General features: G+C 55.8%; 2 protein-coding genes across 4 annotated transcripts; one reads left to right on the forward strand and one right to left on the reverse strand.

Moving 5' to 3' along the window:
* The first annotated feature begins 310 nt into the window (after positions 1 to 310).
* Positions 311 to 10,107, forward strand: Gsk3a (glycogen synthase kinase 3 alpha). 2 transcript variants are annotated; one of them, XM_052169040.1, is made up of 12 exons: positions 311 to 750; positions 2,361 to 2,548; positions 3,154 to 3,222; positions 4,387 to 4,470; positions 4,637 to 4,747; positions 6,529 to 6,659; positions 6,747 to 6,853; positions 7,566 to 7,663; positions 7,746 to 7,841; positions 8,416 to 8,602; positions 8,847 to 8,939; positions 9,453 to 10,107. In XM_052169040.1, the coding sequence occupies exons 1-12, from the start codon at positions 468 to 470 to the stop codon at positions 9,524 to 9,526; spliced, it is 1,521 nt and encodes a 506-aa protein (XP_052025000.1). In that variant the 5' UTR covers positions 311 to 467; the 3' UTR covers positions 9,527 to 10,107. The 2 variants fall into 2 exon arrangements, with proteins under 2 accessions (XP_052025000.1, XP_052025009.1); XM_052169049.1 differs by lacking the exon at positions 3,154 to 3,222 and having other exon boundaries at positions 313 to 750.
* Positions 10,108 to 10,197: 90 nt separating this feature from the next.
* On the reverse strand, positions 10,198 to 18,571 carry Znf526 (zinc finger protein 526). Of its 2 annotated transcripts, XM_052169017.1 has the most exons (5): positions 17,942 to 18,571; positions 17,670 to 17,809; positions 17,102 to 17,591; positions 14,093 to 14,187; positions 10,198 to 14,000 (listed from the first exon to the last, which is right to left on the reverse strand). In XM_052169017.1, exon 5 carries the CDS (start codon positions 13,981 to 13,983, stop codon positions 11,962 to 11,964), a length of 2,022 nt encoding a protein of 673 aa, XP_052024977.1. In that variant the 5' UTR covers positions 13,984 to 14,000; positions 14,093 to 14,187; positions 17,102 to 17,591; positions 17,670 to 17,809; positions 17,942 to 18,571; the 3' UTR covers positions 10,198 to 11,961. The 2 variants fall into 2 exon arrangements, with proteins under 2 accessions (XP_052024977.1, XP_052024986.1); XM_052169026.1 differs by having other exon boundaries at positions 17,670 to 18,571.
* Positions 18,572 to 18,654: the final 83 nt, after the last annotated feature.

Consider the following 18,654-nt stretch of genomic DNA (forward strand, 5'->3'; position numbering starts at 1 on the left):
GGCGTGCATCAGGCTTGGATGCTGTTCAGTATTGGAGTGGCTAAGATTTCATTTCTGAGATACCCTAAGGGACTTGCTTTTCCGTCTGTGTAGTGAGTGTGTGACTCTGACTGTGTTTTTCAAAGTGCTTCCAAGTTGGCTTTTGGTAGAATTGGATGACATTACCCAGGACTCTATTTCCCGGTGTGCTGCGCGAGCCGGCACACCCCGCCCCCAGCGGTCAGCTACTCCGAGGGCTTGAGAACTCCATTTCCCGGCGTGCTGTGCGGGTCGAGGGTGGCGACAACGAAGCCGACGGCAGAGAGACTTCATCTCCCGGCGTGCCCCGCGGCGGGCGCTGGGCCGGAGCCGGAGCCCGAACGGCGCGGCCTGGAAGAGGCCGGAGCCCAGGGGAGGCGGCGGCAGAGGCAGCGGCGGGGGCAGCCCAGGCAGCCCGAGCCCCGCGGCCTGGGCCTGCGCTCGGCGCCATGAGCGGCGGCGGGCCTTCGGGAGGCGGCCCTGGGGGCTCGGGCCGGGCGCGGACCAGCTCGTTCGCGGAGCCTGGCGGCGGTGGCGGAGGCGGTGGCGGCGGCCCCGGGGGCTCGGCCTCCGGCCCAGGAGGCACTGGCGGCGGGAAGGCGTCAGTCGGGGCTATGGGTGGGGGCGTGGGAGCCTCGAGTTCTGGGGGTGGCCCCAGCGGCAGCGGCGGAGGAGGCAGCGGTGGCCCCGGCGCGGGCACTAGCTTCCCGCCGCCCGGAGTGAAGCTGGGCCGTGAGTATTTAGGGGCGCCCTGTGGGGTGGTGACCTGGGTTTCCCAAGCGCATCAAACGGCGGCGATCAGATTTTCATGTACCCAGATAGAAGCTCGAGGTCACCGTGCTGCCTCAAGCCGGGATCTGAGCTTGCTGTCTCCTAGATAAAGGAGTTTGGGGGTTACCATCACTTGGAGTTCAGATTCAGAATTACCAACAACCGAGAAACAGAGGTCACAGGTTCTATTCTTCCAGTTATCAAGGTCTCGAGTACTTGACGACGTTGCCATCACAGGAGAATAGGATCAGAGGTCATAGTTACTTGCCAATGGTGATTTAGGATTGTTGTCCCCTAAGAGACAAGAATATGATTGCTGTCACTATGCTGTATGAAAAGAGGGCTAATCATTTCCTTTCCATCAAAAATGGGGATTTGGACTGAATATCCTTTAGAAACCCTGATTCAGGATTATTAATGTTTCCACAGAACAGGGCCAGGTTTAAACCATAAGGTCTGACATTACTACCTAACCCACTGAAAACGTCTAGGCTTGTAGTCAGCTCTCAGTGATGGCAGTAAATAGTCACTATTGTTTATAAATAAGAACAGATTGGGAATCAACGTGGGTTTCTAATCAAGCTCATTGTCAGTTTTCTTTTAAAACAAGGTGAGGGCACAGGGCTCTTCAGCAAAAATGGAATGGGGGGGCACAGGTCACAGCTATTATAAAATATGTTTTTGAAGTGGCTGGTAGTGGCTCTGAAAAAAATAGCCAGGTGGGAATTATTTTTCAAACTATCCCTCACTGCCCCCCTTGCAAATTGAATTTGTTGCTAAGTTTCCTAAAAGGAGCGAGTCCCTAGGAGAGGCGCCCAGGTTTGCTGCTGCTCAGAGAGAGGCAGTTGGAAACCAAAGCTTTCTTCCAAAGGCATCAGGCTGGAGTACACCTTCAGCATTTGGAGAGATTAGCTGCTCCACTCTCAGGCCAGGTACTGCCCTGGAGCACAGAGGCCAGGCCAGTTCCCGTAACAATACAAAGTAGTTGGTAAGAGTAACAGACCCCCAACCCTCCAGTCCCCACCCCCAAGTGAGGGTCAGGGCAATGGCTCTTCAGAGCAGCTCCTTTCTGTTACTCAGGAGCTCCGCCAGGAAGGATTTAGAAGGCAGTGCTCTCTGGCTGAGGATTGGCAGTGTTTGCCTGAAGAAGGACCACCCCCATAGTTTCTGCTCCTTTGTGTGGAAGATGGTACCTTGCACCTGCCCTGCAGAAGGGAAAAAGGGCTGGGGAGCCTGGTGTGGCTGGACTCTACACCTGGGGTGTCGGTGGCCCCAAGTGATTTCACTGCTGTTTGCTAGAAGTAGAAGTTTGTAGGTGCTTTACCCACCAGTGGAAAATAAGTTTGAATGCTGGTGTCCTGCTGTATGGAAGGCAGAATTTAGGGCTTCTTGGAGGGAGGAGGCTCTAAGACATACCCTCTCCCCATTCTTAGGTCGTGTGTGTGCCAGACAGTTATTCTACCATGGCATAGTCACTGTCCTGTCCCCAGAGTGAACTGAGCAGCTTTTCCTCCCTGGGCTGTGGTGGCTGGAGAGGAAAGGTCAGTGGATTGTATCCCTTTGTTCCTTAGGTGACAGCGGGAAGGTGACCACAGTGGTGGCCACTCTAGGCCAAGGCCCAGAGCGTTCCCAAGAGGTGGCTTACACTGACATCAAAGTGATTGGTAATGGCTCATTCGGAGTAGTGTACCAGGCACGGCTGGCGGAGAGCAGGGAACTGGTGGCCATCAAGAAGGTTCTTCAGGACAAAAGGTTCAAGGTAGCTTGGGTAGGGGTGGGGTGGGGTGGGGGTAGGAGGGTTGGGTACTGGGAGCAACTCCTGAGTGTACCCAGCAACAGAGCCCGGAATTTCATGATCTCAGTATTATCTATCACTGTGTGCGTATGTATGACATCTGTATGTAAGTGTGTCAGGCATGTGTGTGCCGTGGTCTGTATGTGGAGGTCGGGGCAGCTGTTGGAAGCTGGATTTCTTCCACTGTGGAATTCAGGGACTGAACTGAGAACTTGAAGCTCTCATGGCAAGTGTATTTATATACTGAAGCTTCTCCCCAGCTTCAGCCTGGGATGGCATTGGGACTTCAGCATGGGTCCAAGGAGAGGGGGAAGGAAGAGAATGAATGGGGAAGAGGGGGGCACATTCCAGGACAGCTGAGAGCTAACTTACTGGACATTCCTTCAATGTAAGCACTTGATAGGCAAGTTTCTAATTTACTATACCTGAAGAGTCTCTGAGGGCAGGTACCCCTGCCCTTCCTGTTCTAAGTCAGCAGAATAAAGCTGTGTAGTGAGGCCCCTTGGGAGTTAAGTTCGACCTGTTTGACTCACAAATCCTCCTCAACCCCTTGGTCGCATCTCTTCCAGAAGAAAAAGTTTGGTAAGGCTGATGCTGGCAGCTCTGAAGGTGGTGCAGAGTGGAGTCCAGCCCTTAAGGTGCTCACTAAGCCCGCGTCTTGGTGCAGGGCTGTCTCTGGAGGGAAGCATGCTCCGTAAGCTAGCTGAGGCCTCGGGGACCTTAGAGAGAGGAGGGGAAAGAGGGAAGTGGAGGGCTATGTGGTGATTGGAGAACTGGACCAGGGCCTGGGCTGTGGGTCCTCTTGTACAGGAAGAACTCTGGGGTATCAGACTTTGGTGGAGCTGAGCTGCAGAACTGAGAGGGATCTGGGGAGAGTCCTGAGGCCCTAGGAGACTGGACACTGGAACGGGTTCCTAGTATAGAGTAGATGAGATTGGAAGTCTAGAGTCTCAGATCTAAGCTGGAGCTGTGAGTCCCCTGTACTTCCAGGGAAGGCGACGGGTCAGGATGAGTCTGGCAGCCACTGTCTTGTCTACTGCTGCCTGTGCCAGTGTTGGGCTGTAATGTCTATGTGGTGTGACTTCTGTAGTTTGGTAGTGTGTGGGGCTGAGCTAGAGGCTTTGCCCCTGCTGGGCGGTGCTATACCAACTGAGCTAGCTAGATCCCTAGCATTCTCTGTCTCTGAGACAGAGCTGCACTAAGTTGCTCAGGCTCTCCTTGAACTCAAATCCTGCTTTAGCCTTCTGCGTGGCTGAGATTACAGACCAGCCCCATCAGGCCTAGCTCAGCAGACTTTACAGGGAAAGCTGAGGATTGGCTTTATGAAGGAAGTAATTGGCCTTACCTGTCTCCAGTAGTCAGAGAGTTTCTTTTGTTTTCTCTCTCTCTTTTTTTTTTAAGGTTTATTTATTTATTACATATGAGTACACCAGAAGAGGGCATCAGATCTTATTACAGATGGTTGTGAGCCACTATGTGGTTGCTGGGATTTGAACTCAGGACCTCTGGAAGAGCAATCAGTGCTCTTATCCGCTGAGCCATCTCTCCAGCCCCAGTCAGAGATTTTCTAAAAGCAGGCTGAAGCAATATGCACATTGGTGGCCCTGGACCCATAGACTGCAGCTTCCATATGGGGGTGGGGCCAGGGATGGAGAAAGACCTCCCATCCTCTGCCTCCCACAGGCCTTGGAGCCTTGAGTTTGGGACATGAAACTGCTCTATTAGCAGAAATAGGTATAGGATACTGGAGGGAAGGGGGAGGTAGGGGATTGGCTGTATTGGAACTCTCCCTTTTCCTTCAGAACCGAGAACTGCAGATCATGCGTAAGCTGGACCACTGCAACATTGTGAGGCTGCGCTACTTCTTCTACTCCAGTGGGGAGAAGGTGAGACACGGGGTCTGAGGTGTGTGTGTGTGTGTGTGTGTATAGCTATCCACACTGTGATGCTGTCCCCTTTCCTGCCTGCCTTTCCCGGAAGGTCCTCTGTCCCTCACTGTTCCCTGCACTCTTTCCTTCTTCCCTTGAGATGCCTCACATCTTCGTTTTCCAGAAAGATGAGCTGTATTTAAATCTGGTGCTGGAATATGTGCCCGAGACGGTGTACCGAGTGGCCCGTCACTTTACCAAGGCCAAGTTGATCATCCCTATCATCTATGTCAAGGTAGGCAGGCAGGCTGCTGGAGCACAGGCCCACACAGCCAGGGGCTCCGGGGCCGACTGGCTGCGGCTCCCTTCCCTTGGTCTTCGGAGGCCTGTGTCCCTGTCTTCAGTTCTGTAGCTTGCTGATGGGTTTGCCTAAGCCCCGGGGAGGGACTGCTCCACACAGTTGGACCAGTGTCACTGGGTTCGGGTGGCTGGGAATGCACAGAGTGGCAGTAAAGATGTGCCAGGAGAGCCAGCAGACCTCCCCCGTGCCACCGCTCGGCCGGCCCGCTGGCTTCAGCACCTTGGCCCTGGAAGAGCTGACCCGGCCTTGGCTGTGCCTGCGGTACTGCTGTTGCTCACATGCTGGGAAGGGCCGGCTTCTCCCGCTGAGTTGTGCTGCTGCTGCCAAGCACAAAGCAGTTCCAGGGACCCAGCCTTGCCTTTGAAGAGCTGTTTGGCTGGGCATGGTGGCACACACCTTTTGCCCCAGCACTCAAGATGCAGAGGCAGGAGGATCTCCTGAGTTCAAGGCCATCTTGGTCTACATAGTAAACTTCAGAATAGCTAGGACCACATAGAGCCTATCTTTAAAACAAAAGAGCCAGCCGTGTTTGGTGAGGTTACAGGCACCATCAAAGAAAATAACAAAGTGGGCTGGAGAGATAGCTCAGTGGTTAAGAGCTCTGACTGCTCTTCCAGAGGTCCTGAGTTCAATTCCCAGCAACCACATGGTGGCTTAACAACTGTCAGTGATGGGATCTGATACCCTCTTCCTGTGTGTTTAAAGACAGCACAATGTACTCAAACATAGATAGATAATTCTTAAAAACAAAAAAAACAAAAAAAACAAAAAGAAAGGAAAAATGGTAAAGTTATGTAGAGAGCCACAGGGAGTGCTGGACACTGGAAGCCCTACCTGACTGGCCTGCCGGTGAGAGAGAGCAAGGGATGCTGGGAGAAGTGTTCTGCAGGCATGGGGTGGGGGGTGGGGGCTGAAACAGTAGAGTGTATGCTTCAGGTACTGGCTTAGGCCCAGGAGACTCAGGAGCTGAACTCCAAGGCCTGGCTGCAAGTGGTAGTGCATGTTTGTAATCCCAGCACCAGCAGGCTAATGCAGGAGGATATTGAGTTCAGGGCCAGCGTGGAATCCAGTCTGTCACCATGTTTGGAAAGGAAAATCCTAGGAAGGTTCCGTGGGTGAAGGCGTGCACTGCTAAGCTTGAGGACCAATTCTGGGACACACATGAGGAGCCCTCACCTGCATGGCATCCCTTTGGCCACTGGGGGCCTGTGGCACATGTGTAACTCTTCCCTCCAGAGGCAGCCAAACACACTACCAAAGTGTTAGACAAATCAGACCTGGAAACCTTACTTAGCTTCTGGTCAGTGGAGTAGGAAGGCAGGAAACGAAGCCAAGAACTGTGAACGGGAGCTGCTGTCGGCGGGCGGGGCTGAGGCCCTCTAGAGCGGCCGTTTTGGTGAGAGGGAAGCAGAGTACGTGGCCCACAACCTGTGTTACAGCAAGACCTTGTGGTGTCAGCCCTAGGGGTATCTCCAGCAGCAGTTCCTCATGTGGGGCCAGGCCCAGGGTCAGCCATCCTCAAGCGACAGGAACTGGGGCCCTGGCCTGTTCTCCTGTCTTTCATGTGATTGCAGCAGGCATGAAAGTTTGGAGACCAAGGGTTTACAGTTCAGGAGCTGGGACCATGGGGCAGCCAGCAGGGACGGGGGCTACCATGGGCTGTGCACTGTGTGGGAAGCGGTGGGCTGCGGCTGAGCTGTGCCCTGCCATCCTAGGTGTACATGTACCAGCTCTTCCGGAGCCTGGCCTACATACACTCCCAAGGTGTGTGTCACCGTGACATCAAGCCCCAGAATTTGCTTGTGGACCCTGACACTGCTGTCCTCAAGCTCTGCGATTTTGGCAGGTAGGTCTGCCCTGCAGCCCTGGGGCCCTGCGGGGTGCGAGGCTCGAGCTCCCTGTCGTGAGTCACCCTGCCCATCTCTTCCCACAGTGCAAAGCAGCTGGTCCGGGGAGAGCCCAATGTGTCCTACATCTGCTCTCGGTACTACCGTGCTCCAGAGCTCATCTTTGGAGCCACAGATTACACCTCATCCATCGGTCAGTCGGGGCTGGGGCTGGGGCTGGGGCGTGCCAGGCTCGGTGATTAGGGCTACCCGCCGGCTGTCCTTGACTGCTGCTCCTAGGCTGAGGGGCTGCTGCCGCTGCCTCTTGCTAGAGCAGCTAACCAATAGAAAGGCGCTGCTGACGGCTTCCCAGGAGCTGAGCAGCCATCCGCGCCGGGGCTCCAGAGTCCACCTCCACTTAGAGACTGTCAGCCTCTGATCCTTCTCAGTTGGAGGGAAGGGGCTGGCAGTAACCAGAACTGTTCCCATAAGGGTATGGCCTGCTCCCAGGGCCTGTCTTTTTCTGTTTCTGAGCGTGGCATTGCCTTCTTCCAGGCTTGAGGGGAAGGCTGAGTGAGAGCATGCGCATGACAGGAGGGTTGAAGGGCAGTGTCCATCTGAGGAACCGCTGAGGGCCTCAGGTGTGGACTTGCACTGGAGCAGGTCAGGAGGGGGAGCAGTGGGGCCAGGACAGAAAGCATTCTTGTGGCCTAGAGCACACAGGTGCCAGTGGGCAGGGTCAGGCCTTGTGCTAGAGAAGTACAGAAGGGTTCAAAGGATTCCATGGGATCCCTCATTACACCCCTGGACTGGAGAGCACAGCTTGAGACAGCGCTGCTGCAGGCTGGGAGCCATGAGGAGCCTGCTGGCCGGCTCACCAGCCCAGAACCTTGACTGTCAGTGCTCACCTCCCCCCTTCCCTGCAGATGTGTGGTCGGCCGGCTGTGTGCTGGCTGAGCTGCTTCTCGGCCAGCCCATCTTCCCTGGGGACAGTGGGGTGGACCAGCTTGTGGAGATCATCAAGGTGAGGATGGGGGCAGGCCAGAGCCAGGGGAGGGCCTGAGGAAAGGGCTCCAGCTCAGCCCCTCACTTCCTTCCCTCTCCAGGTACTAGGGACGCCAACCAGGGAACAGATCCGAGAGATGAACCCTAACTACACAGAGTTCAAGTTCCCCCAGATCAAAGCTCACCCCTGGACAAAGGTAGGAGCAGAAGTGTGGACTTGCACAGTGTGGCTGGAGGGCGGGTCCCCTTGGAGACCAACTGCTCTGGGAACCTCGCTTAAAAAATCATGGTTTGCAGAGTTGGAGAGATGGCTCAGTGGTTAAGAGCACAAGCTACTCTTACACAGGATCTGGGTTCAATTTCCAGCACTCACATGGCAGCTCACAACCACCTGTAGGTCCACTTCCGGGGTCCTTACAGGCATGCATGTGGCTAACACAAATGTGCCCACGCAAAACATTCACATACATCAGGCAACAGATCGAAAACATCAAAGTCAGTTATGGTGGGGTAGTCTCTGAAGTTATCCAGGGAGGCAGTCAACATTTTGAGATTCTAAAGTTTATAGAATGTTAAAAGTTGAGAACTCATAGGTAATTACAAGATTCCCATTTATATGGTGGCAAATAGGCACCAGGAGTCACAAGTCATGGACTGTGAACCAGTGCCCATCTCAGTGTGTGTCTCCTTACTGGGTAGCAGGCTGCCACAGGAGGGCACAGGACACGGCCCGGGTGTCACAGCACTTTCACCTTCTGAATGAACCCACAGGTGTTCAAATCTCGGACACCGCCTGAGGCCATTGCACTCTGCTCTAGCCTGCTGGAGTACACGCCGTCCTCAAGGCTCTCCCCGCTAGAGGCCTGTGCCCACAGCTTCTTTGATGAACTGCGGAGTCTCGGAACCCAGCTCCCCAACAACCGTCCGCTTCCCCCCCTGTTCAACTTCAGTCCTGGTGGTGAGCACGGCCTGGGCCAGAGCAGAGGGTGTGGCTAGGAGAGGCTTGGTGTGCAGGACTGGGAGAGGAGAGGGCACAGCCCCGTGTCCCCTAGGTGTGCCTTTCCCACGTCAGAATCCTGTGGCTAACAGACTTCCTCTTCCACCTGGCCTTGCCAGGTCCTTGTTTGGTGCCCATCCTAACCCTAACCGGCTTTCCATAAGCTTGCCTCTGCCTGACTGCGCATGTCGATTCCTGTCTCTAGAACTGTCCATCCAGCCTTCTCTCAACGCCATCCTCATCCCTCCTCACCTGAGGTCCCCAGCAGGCCCTGCAGCCCTCACCTCGTCCTCACAAGGTAAGCCGGGGAGCGCGTGCGGGGGCTGGCCAAGAGGGGTGGTCCCTGGCTTCTGGCAGTTCCTGTGGGTTCTGACAGCAGAGGCATGTTTTACAGTGTGTCAGCAGCCAGCCCTGCAGGGCAATACTGCCCACGTGTGCTTAAATGCCAACTTGAAGACCAACCATTTCTTTGGTCTGAACAAATAAAAAGTTGCCCACATTTGAAGACTGGGCCATTCTGGGTAAAACCCAGATTTCCTGTTTCTTAGGGGAAAGATGATGAGGCTTGGCAGCCATGGGTCTGCCTTTCTCGTGACAGCAGTGCCCAGCTGCCCCCGTTCTTCCAGGGAGCCTGGCTCCTTGGTGCAAGCCACTTTAGTGTCAGGCTGGCCCTTTGGCATCTGAGCTTGTAACCCTGAACCCAGAGTGACAGCTGTCAACTCCTTGCATAGCATTCGGAAGCAAGTTATTGTTGTGTGGGTGTGGGCGTGATGCAAAGGCCAACTGTCCCCCTTGCCTCTCGTTCCTTCAGCTTTAACTGAGACTCAGACTGGCCAGGACTGGCAGGCACCCGATGCCACAGCGACCCTCGCTAACTCTTCCTGAGGGCCCCACCGACCACCCCTCCATGTCCATCTGGGAAGGCCCCAGTGGGGCTGGGAAGGGGGCCACCGCCCATCAAGCTCCTGTCCTGGCTGGGCCCCTAGACTAGAGGGCAGAGGTAAATGAACTACCCCGGCGTCCAGGCCTCCCTCAGCAGCCGCACCTTTGTGGTGGGCTTTTTAAAGAGGATTTTAACTGTTTGTGGGGGAGGGAAGAGAAGGAAGGATGGGGTTTGGGGGTATGAGGACCTTCTACCCCTCGGCCCCCTCCCCTCCCCCAGGCTACTACTCCCCTGCCCCCCACATCCCTTGTAAATAGAGCCAGCCCAGCCCATCTCCTCTCCCCTTCCCTGGCTCCCTGGGTGTAAATAGATTGTTATAATTTTTTTCTTAAAGAAACCGTCGATTCACACCATCCAACCTGCCCCCAGCTGTACCCCTCTTGTCCTCTGCTCCCAAGGCTTCCTCCCTCCCTCCCCCCATCCTGGAAGAGGGGAGCAGGGGAGCCCCTGGTGTCTTAGTTTCCACAGTAAGGTTTGCCTGTGTACAGACCTCCGTTCAATAAATTATTGGCATGAAACCCTTCTTCCTGTCTGGCTGCCTGTTTCCACAGAGGGGTTCAGGGTTTGAACTGAATTCCACTTCAACAGGGGGACACTGAGAGGCCAGAAACCCCTGTGCCACTTAATGCTTGTCTACTGCAGACAGAAGCCTGCCCATTTCCTGGCACACACTGTTAAAGAAGGAAAGAATGAGCATCCTGGCTGAGATCATGAGACCCTGGCTGACGAGCCCCTCGGCTCCAATGTCTAACTGCTGTAGACCCACCCGGTGGGATGGCATGTGTGTGGATAGGCACATTCCCAAGGCGTGAGGTGCCCTGTCTGAAGCAGGGTATCGTTGCTTCACTTCTCTTAGGGGTACTGGGAAGTGGCAGCCTTGGGAAGGTGGAGGTGTCCCGCCGCCGCCCCCCTCCTGCCCCTGTTTTTGATTTGGAAAAGCTCAGGCTTGCTTGGAACTCACGATCATCTGGCCTTAGGGGCCCAAATACTGCCATTACAGGCCTGTGCCGCTCTGCCTGGCTCTTCCCCTCAACTTTTAAAATATGCTGGAGCCAGATGGTGGGCCCATGGGCAGAAGGAAATGGTCTCTACATAGTGCCAAGCAGTGAGTGGGTAGGGTGCTCCAGGAGGGGAGGACCTGGGAGGGGGCAACGGTGGGGCCGCCTGATGGGGTCTACTGATGCAGAAGAAGTAATTTTGGAACATATCCTTGAGGGGGGTCCGGGAGTCTGGGATCCGGGCCCTGCTAGATGCTTACCTCAGCCCCGGGAGCCTTTCTGCTTTGCAGGACTGATCTCATCCTCCTTTCCTTCAAACCAGTTAGGAAGCAGGGCGAGCATGGCTGCTCTGGGTAGGGATGGGCGGAGTCGTCTCTGCTCCTAGGAACTGCATTGGCATCTCAGTACCTCCACCCAGCCTGAGACCAGCATTCTGTGCTCAGTCCCTACTTGTACAACCAGGATGGTACATCAGTCCACCTCAGGCCTGAGGGACATAAGTGTCCTGCCTAATAGGCCGAGCAGACGGGTGTGGCCTGCAGTAGTAACTGCATGGCCTGCCTCAAACCTTAGTTTCCTCTTGTGCTGGCAGATTCCCGCTTTTACGTCAGGAGCTGGTCCCACTAGGAAGTCTCTCAGTTCTCCTGTCCCTGCACATCCCACCTCGGCCCAGGAATCCTTAGACCTGACTCTCCTTTAGCCCGCAGCACCGTGGTGTGAGGGAAGCCTCGGGCACGCGGGCTGAGTGAGCCACAGGCAGCACTGTCTGTAGAGGGGCAGCTGTCTGTGTGCTGTCTGTGCTTCAGTCAGTTGCTCCTGCTGGGCCGAGCATGCCTGAGTGCGAGCTGTGACTGGTTCACTTCTGGGTCTTCAACGTCACCCAGGCTGAGCTGAGTACTGGTCACCTACAGATTCTTTCCATACTGTCAAAACTGAAATGAAGCAAGGCCCATGAAACTAAGTGCCTTCCTATACCAGGCAGAGCTAAGTCCCAAACACCCCAAGTCCTTGGGGGTGGGTGGGGGTGGGGAGTTATAAGCAGGAGATACGAAGAGGTATCTGGAGTGTCTGGCACCGGCATGGCATACGGTTGGTGCTCAATAAAGGTTCCCTGATGTTGCTGAGCACTAGGTGATGCCGTGCAGAGCCTTGGCAAACCCCGTTCTGCAAGGCAGTTGTAGGGCCTGAGACATGCCATCGCTTCTCAGGGCTTCAGGCTCGGTGACAGGAGAAACCCTGAGGAGTCAGCAGTTGGAAGAGGCCAGCAGGGTGGCCCCTGGCATGAGTGCCAGATTAGCTCGCCAGGAGTGTCCTCTTCTCCCGAGCTGCCTAGACTCACGCTTGTAAGCAAACCCTTCTTCTCCTTGCTCCTGGCCTCCTCACACGAAGGCCGTGTCCAGCTGCAGCAGTCCGCTGGCCTCGCTCGCCCCCAGTGCTGCCTGGCAGAGCTGCAGCGTGTCCTCCAGGGCCAGTGGCTGGGACGTCTCGATGATGGCGATGGTCTCCCCGAGCTCTGTGCACATGATAGTCTGCTGAGGCTCAGGGGGTGGGGGCGGGACTGGCGAGGGGGACCTGGGAGGCTGGAGTGTCAGACTCCTGGCTCGGGCGTGGACCCTCTGGTGCAGCCGAAGGCCTGCCATGGCGCGGAACCAGCGGCCGCAGGTCCCGCAGTAGTAGGGGCTCTTGTTGTAGAGCCCAGTGATGGGAAGGCGAGGGGCGCGAGCGAAGGCCACGGGCCGGAGGTGGAGCCGCCGGTGCTGCTGCAGGTTGGAGCTCTGGGTAAAGCGCTTGCCGCAGTCCAGGCACTGGTAGGGACGCACTCCCGTGTGGGTGAGCTGGTGACGGCTGAGGTTGGCTAAGGAGGCGAAGGTCTTGCCGCACGAGTGGCACTGGAAGGGTCTCTCGCCCGTGTGCGTCCGCAGGTGGTTGCGCACGTGGACGAGCTTCTTGAAGCCCTTGCCGCAGACCCCACACCTATGTCGGCGTTCAGGGGGGCCGTGCACGGCGCGCCGGTGCCTGGACAGTCTGGAGGCTGAGGCGAAGGACTTGGGGCACTGCGGACAGGGCAGCTGGGCGGGCGGGGGCAGGGGCGGGGGCGTGGGCTCGGCCGGAGCTGGGGGGACAGTTGCTACCCTGGTGGGGGTTCCGCTTTTCCCAGTGTGAGTTCGTCGGTGGTACAGGAACTTGGTCATGTTGCTGAAGGTCTTGCCACAGCGGCAGCGGTGCAGCGGGTTGGCGGTATGGGCCCGCCGATGGGCCACTAGTGTGAGCTCAGTGCCGAAGCCACGGCCACAGTCCACGCAGAGATAGCGGGCTTCCCCGCGGTGCAGCCGCTGGTGCTGCTCCAGAGAGGCTGCCTTCTTGAAGACCTTGGAGCAGGTGCTGCACTCGTGGGTACCGCCCACGTGGGCCCGGCCATGAGCCAACAGCCGGTTGGCGGAGCTGAAGCTGCGCTGGCACTGGCTGCAGTGGAAGGCGTGGGTGGCTGACACTGGACCATGGGATGCCCTTCGGTGTTTGCGGCGTGCCCCTGAAGCGGCACAGTGCTGGGAACAATCCCCACAGCTCTGAGCCGGGTCAACGGTGGACTTGTCACCTCCTGTGTCGTCAGCAGTGACCTCTGTGGATGCTTCTTCCTCCTCCTCAGTCTCTTCATCATCATCATCATCGTCTTCATCATCCTCCTCCCCCTCCTCCTCTTCTTCCTCCTCCTCTTCTAACCCATTGTGCTCTTCTTTCTCCAGGGAGTCAAAGTGGGTGCCCTGATGGTCCAAGAACTCCTCAGGGGTGGCACAGAGGGTGGAGCACTCTGGGCACTCGTAGGGCTCCATCTTGATTTCTGGGGGCGGGGGTGGGGATGCCGGGGGAGGCAGAGGAGGTGGCGGCGGTGGAGGCTCGTCCGCTGCACCGGAAAGGTGCTGACTCTTGCGATGAGCTACCCACAGCTCGGGTGAGGGGAAGAGCTCCTGGCAGTCTCCACACTGGTACTGGATCTGGCTCGCAGACTCCTGCAGGTGGGCATCCTGGTGGGCAAGGAGCTCGCTGGGAGAGAGCAGGAGCTGGCTGCACTCGGCACACTGGAAGGGCCCCTCCCCAGGGCCAGACACTAGCTCAGGCTCCAGGCCCTGCTGGGTGGTCAGCGGCTCCTCCTCCGACATGGGGAGCAGGTGTTGTTCCTGGTGGGCCAGGACTTCCTCCAGGGTGTTGTAGAGGCTGCCACACTCGGAGCACATGAACTGGTGGTGCTGGAAGAAGAGGGACGAGGCCAGGGCCTCCCCTGACGCCATCTCAGCCACTGCTGCTGCCACCTCTGCCAGCTCTCCCGACACGGCGGTCGAAATCTCCACCGCTCCTGGCGAATGTGTTGGTATCTCAGCTGCCTCTGCCACCATCTCTGCCATTATGGGGAAGGCAGTGCCTGGAGAAAGAAGGGCGGAAGCCAGTGGCACACCAGGAACCCAGGGCAGTGTGCGGTGTCTCAGGCGTCCCTGGCTCATTCCAATCACTCACCAGTCTGTCGATCAGGTTGTAGCTCAAGGGTTAGGCCTCATGGCCTTTCATGGTCCCACGTCTCAGCCTGTTGTAGCCACTGTTGTTGCAGGTATCTGCAAGAGAGTATGGACACCCTGCAGCCTGGCCTCTAATGCTGCCCTCTCTCAGAAGCCCAGTGACACACACACACTCATTTTCTCTGCTTTCTGGCCCCCCAGCCTTTACCCATGCACATTCCTCTAGATACACCACCTTCCCTCTCCTGTATTCTCACAGCAAAGCATATAAGGCGACAGACAGTGAGAACTAGACTCCCTGGACTTGAGTCCGAGTGCTCCCACTTTACCTCCTCTCTCTCGAGATCAGTTTTCTCACCGGTAAAATGGAACTAGAGTCAGACTGACCACAAGGCCTAGGGCAGGCCAGGCACTGGGTGAACAAACACCAATGCTTGGGTATGTATGCAAGCTAGGCCGGCCTCGAACTCACCATGTAATAGAGGGCAGCCTTACAGCGGGCCTGCCTCAGCCTCCCCAGCAGCGGGGTTCTGTGTGCCAGGGATACAAACCTCTCCAACCTGCCAGTCCGCGTCCTAGGCTCTGAGTCTTGGTCTCAACCTAATCCAACCCCCTGGACACAACAGGAGCCACGTTCATCCCACAGACCCTGCTTAAGCCTCGTGCTCCAAGCCCTGCATTTTAAGGAGATTTTGCTTTTACTTTATGACACCTTTTTTTTTTTTAATGAGGAGGGGGAGCGTGTGTATGGAGGTAAGATAACCATTGGCAGGCTCTGGCTCTCCTACCATGGGGGTTCTGAGGTCAAACTCAGGTCATCAGGCTCAGCGCCAATCTCCTTTACCCACTGAGCCACCTTATAGCCACCCCCCATATCACTTTTTTGTTGATGTCACTGTGTACCAGCACGCATGAGTACAAGTCAGGTACACATGTAGCACACAGAGGACAGCTTTATGGAGCTCCGAGCCCACTCTTTCCTCTTTCCTCCCCTGTTATGTGACTTTCTGAGGATTGAACCAGGGTTACCAGGGCTGCATGGCAAGCACCTTTACCTTCTGGGCCAGCAAGGTGGCCCATTTTGTTTGTTTGGTTTTTGTTGTTGTTTGAGACAGATTTTCTCTGTGTAGCCCTGGCTGTCCCGAGTTCCGATCTGTAGCCCAGGCTGGCCTTGAACTCACAGAGATTTACCTGCCTCTGCCTCCCAAGTGCTGGGGTTAAAGTAGTGTGCCACCACTGTCCTGTTGGTTGTGTTTTGGGGACAGAGTCTATGTACAAAGGCTGGCCTTGACCTCAGTATGTACACAGGAAAGTCTGGTTGTCAGTCTCGGCTCCTCCACCTCCCAATGGCCAATGGCCACCTCCTTTACCTCTTCACTTCGGTTCATGCCAGGAGCAGGTAGACTTTAGCGGTGGCCCAGGTACACAGGCTGCTGTGTGCTGTTCCCAGAGGGCAGGGATTTTAGCTGCTTCACCACTGAGGTGTTTCCAGTGCCAAGAAAGATGCCCCGCACACAGTAGGTACACAGACTCATTCAGTGACCACCTAAGGCTCCCTACAGGAGTGATATGCTGGGACCTTAACCATCGCTGTGCACACTACATGTCTACCCAATTTTTTTTCTTTTTTGGTTTTTTCGAGACAGGGTTTCTCTGTATAGCCCTGACTGTCCTGGAACTCACTCTGTAGGCCAGACTGGCCTCGAACTCAGAAATTGCTCCTCCCAAGTGCTGGGATTAAAGGCGTGCACCACCACTTCCCGGCATGTCTACCCATTTTATGCATTTCTGTGACACAAGTAGAAGGCCCTGGTTTTAGTTGATGACCAATAAACCATCCACAGATAAATGACTCGCTAAGTGCTCCGGAATCAAACTTCCCTTTTCTACCATTCCAAATATCCCATTAAGTGGGTTTTGCTTTGAAGCATCTCATCATGTAGCCCTGGCCTATCTAGACCTCACTATGTAGGGCAGACTGGCCTCAAACTCACAGAAATCTACCAGCTTCTAACTCCCCAGTGCTGACATTGAAAGCATGCACCACTACACCTGGCTCCTCATCGAGTCCGAACCATTCCATAAAGGATTTTCCTAGAAACAATCATGGGGGAGGTTAGCATTCTGCCTTGGTTACAGCCCCACTGTCAAGACAGAACAGCCCTGGCTTGGATCAGATCGTGCTATAAGGCTTGTAGCAGGTAAGGAGTGGAAGGTCAAACTTTACAAAGTACAGATAAGCAGGGCGGTGGTGGCGCACGCCTTTAATCCCAGCACTTGGGAGGCAGAGGCAGGCGGATTTCTGAGTTCAAGGCCAGCCTGGTCTACAGAGTAAGTTCCAGGACAGCTAGGGTTATACAGAGAAACCCTGTCTCAAAACAAAACAAAAAACAAAGTACGGATGAGCTTACACACGTAAGAAAAACATGGTACATCTCAGCCACCATGTGTTCAAGGAATGTCATCCAACATAATCCTTCCAAAACTCATTTACCAAGCACACAATCCCAGTAACACCGTCCTTCTAGAAAGTAGCACAGGTATCCCGAAATGGGCACTTTCCCCCCTGCATTGCTTCTCTGCCCCCTCCTCCCCCCCCCCACCCCAGTCCTACACCGTGTCAGGGAGTAGGTGGAATTCAGCTAATACCTCTGTATACAGAGAGTAGATCTATCTAAGCACCTCCACCAGGGGCCTGAAAGTTCAACTTTCCCGCTACACTGCTTTTTTTCCCTTACTGGATTCCTCTGTTGTGCAGCGTGAGAGCCCCCTGCAGGGGTGGGGGTGTGCAAGCGAGCTCAGGCTGAGTCCAGCACACAGCAGGGGCTCCACCGACGCCTCTAGGGCACACAGGAAGGAGCTGTCGATCAGCCCGCGCTGCTCCAGCCCCAAGCGCAGGCCCCAAGGCTCTCTGACCCTTGGCGTCCCCTTCCCTCTTCCTCCACTCTCTCCCTACACCCAGCGCTCTCCTCCCCGCCCGCCCTGCGGCGCCCTCACCCATCTCTCTTACCTCCAAGCAGCCCCCGCCGCTCTTGACACAGACCCTCCACTCCAGGAGTGTGGGACCCTTCACTATCCACGCCTCCCATTGGGCGGTGCTCCCAGGCGAGGCAGCCAATCAGAGGTGGTAGCGCAGGGCACGCGTCCTCGCGCCTGCGTGTTGAGAGTCAGGCGGGGCTCCGCGAGTTTCTCCACGCAGACACAGTGCCCTGGAGGCGGTGTCCGGGGCCAGGAGGGGCGCCTGCGCAGTGCTTCGGGGCCGCTCCTTTCCTGCTGTTTGAAAATTCAGCGGAGAAAAGTGTGGCGTCCTTATCGAGGGAGGTCACGTCAATGAACTTGGCGGGGCGAGACTTTGACGGGTGTTATCTCGTGGCAGAAGAAACTGAGCGTCTCTGACAGCGTGACTTAAAAGCCGGACACACTTGCACTTTTTTTTTCCCTGGGCCGCCTCAGTTTTTGCTTACATCCAAAGTGGACTGGAATCACATCCTCCTGAAAGGCTGTGGAAGGCATTGGATTTTGTCATACATGTAAAAAAAAAAAGTTCGGCTCGGAGGCTAATACACCATAGTACTTACTATAACCCATCTAGCATAGAAGCTTTCCCGTTTATAAATCGCTTTCCTTTCCTCCCATTCTTTGATCCAATGATATTCACACAGAGGGCCCATACCGTGGACTCTACTGCCATCCGTTTCACAGGTGGCAAAGCTAAGACCTAGGAAAGGGAAACAAACATCGAGTATTGACCCAGAACCTCCTGCACAGGTCTCCCGCCCCTAAGGGAGACAATTCGGGGCTGGAAACCAGTCCTAGAAAAGACCTGACTCAGGCACGTGCTGGCCCTGACCTTGAGTCACCTAAGTGGGGAGGAGCAGCGACCGTCACGCTCAAGGCCTCGTGAAGGCGACATGAAGACACCCTAGCCTCCGCTTCTGTGGCAGGACTGCTCTCATAGGTGCAGTTTCGGGGAGCATCTGCGTGGCTCCGAGACTCAAGAGGGCACAGAAGCGACTGTAGAAAGGCTGTTCTAACCGTGGGTGTGGGTGTCTATGATAGGAGGTGCTGGTGGACGTCTTTGAGTGCGCACACAGGGGTGGAGACGGACGACTATTGCGATTTGGGACGAGGTATCATTCTGCTGCTTGCGACTGGAGAATTTATAAATTGGGGCTGGGAGCTGTATGAGGAAGAATTTCCACATGGAATCTGAGACAGCAGAGATGACTTGTAGGTTCCTGGTTGCCACCTAAGAATGAGGCATACTGTATTACAAGTCCTGATTTCGAGCCTTAAGCGCTCCTGGGATGCGGGACCCTCGTGACTGGTTTTCTTTGCGATGGCAGCTGGTCCTGCGGGTGTCTAGGTCGTGATCAGGAGGAAGATGCAGTCTGTGGGATGAATCATTCCACCAGGTCGTGTCACAGGATTCAGGGGACACACACCGAGCTTTAAACCTCCAAGAGCAAAACACAGTGAGGCTTTGGTCCTGCGCAAGCGCAGCACGGACGAGTCCGGACGCTTGGGTTAGGGGCGGATCCGGAGCCCTGGAAGGGGTGGGGC

The sequence above is a fragment of the Apodemus sylvaticus genome, chromosome 1, assembly GCF_947179515.1.
Source record: "Apodemus sylvaticus chromosome 1, mApoSyl1.1, whole genome shotgun sequence".
Classification (NCBI taxonomy): Eukaryota; Metazoa; Chordata; class Mammalia; order Rodentia; family Muridae; genus Apodemus; species Apodemus sylvaticus.

Bases quoted from the DNA above. Each gene is read 5' to 3' on its own strand.
- Gsk3a (XM_052169040.1), top strand. From the start codon at position 468: ATGAGCGGCGGCGGGCCTTCGGGAGGCGGCCCTGGGGGCTCGGGCCGG. The intron at 4,471-4,636 runs GTGAGACACGGG...TTCGTTTTCCAG, and splicing joins TCTACTCCAGTGGGGAGAAG to AAAGATGAGCTGTATTTAAA. The intron at 6,660-6,746 runs GTAGGTCTGCCC...CTCTTCCCACAG, and splicing joins AAGCTCTGCGATTTTGGCAG to TGCAAAGCAGCTGGTCCGGG.
- Znf526 (XM_052169017.1), bottom strand. From the start codon at position 13,983: ATGGCAGAGATGGTGGCAGAGGCAGCTGAGATACCAACACATTCGCCA.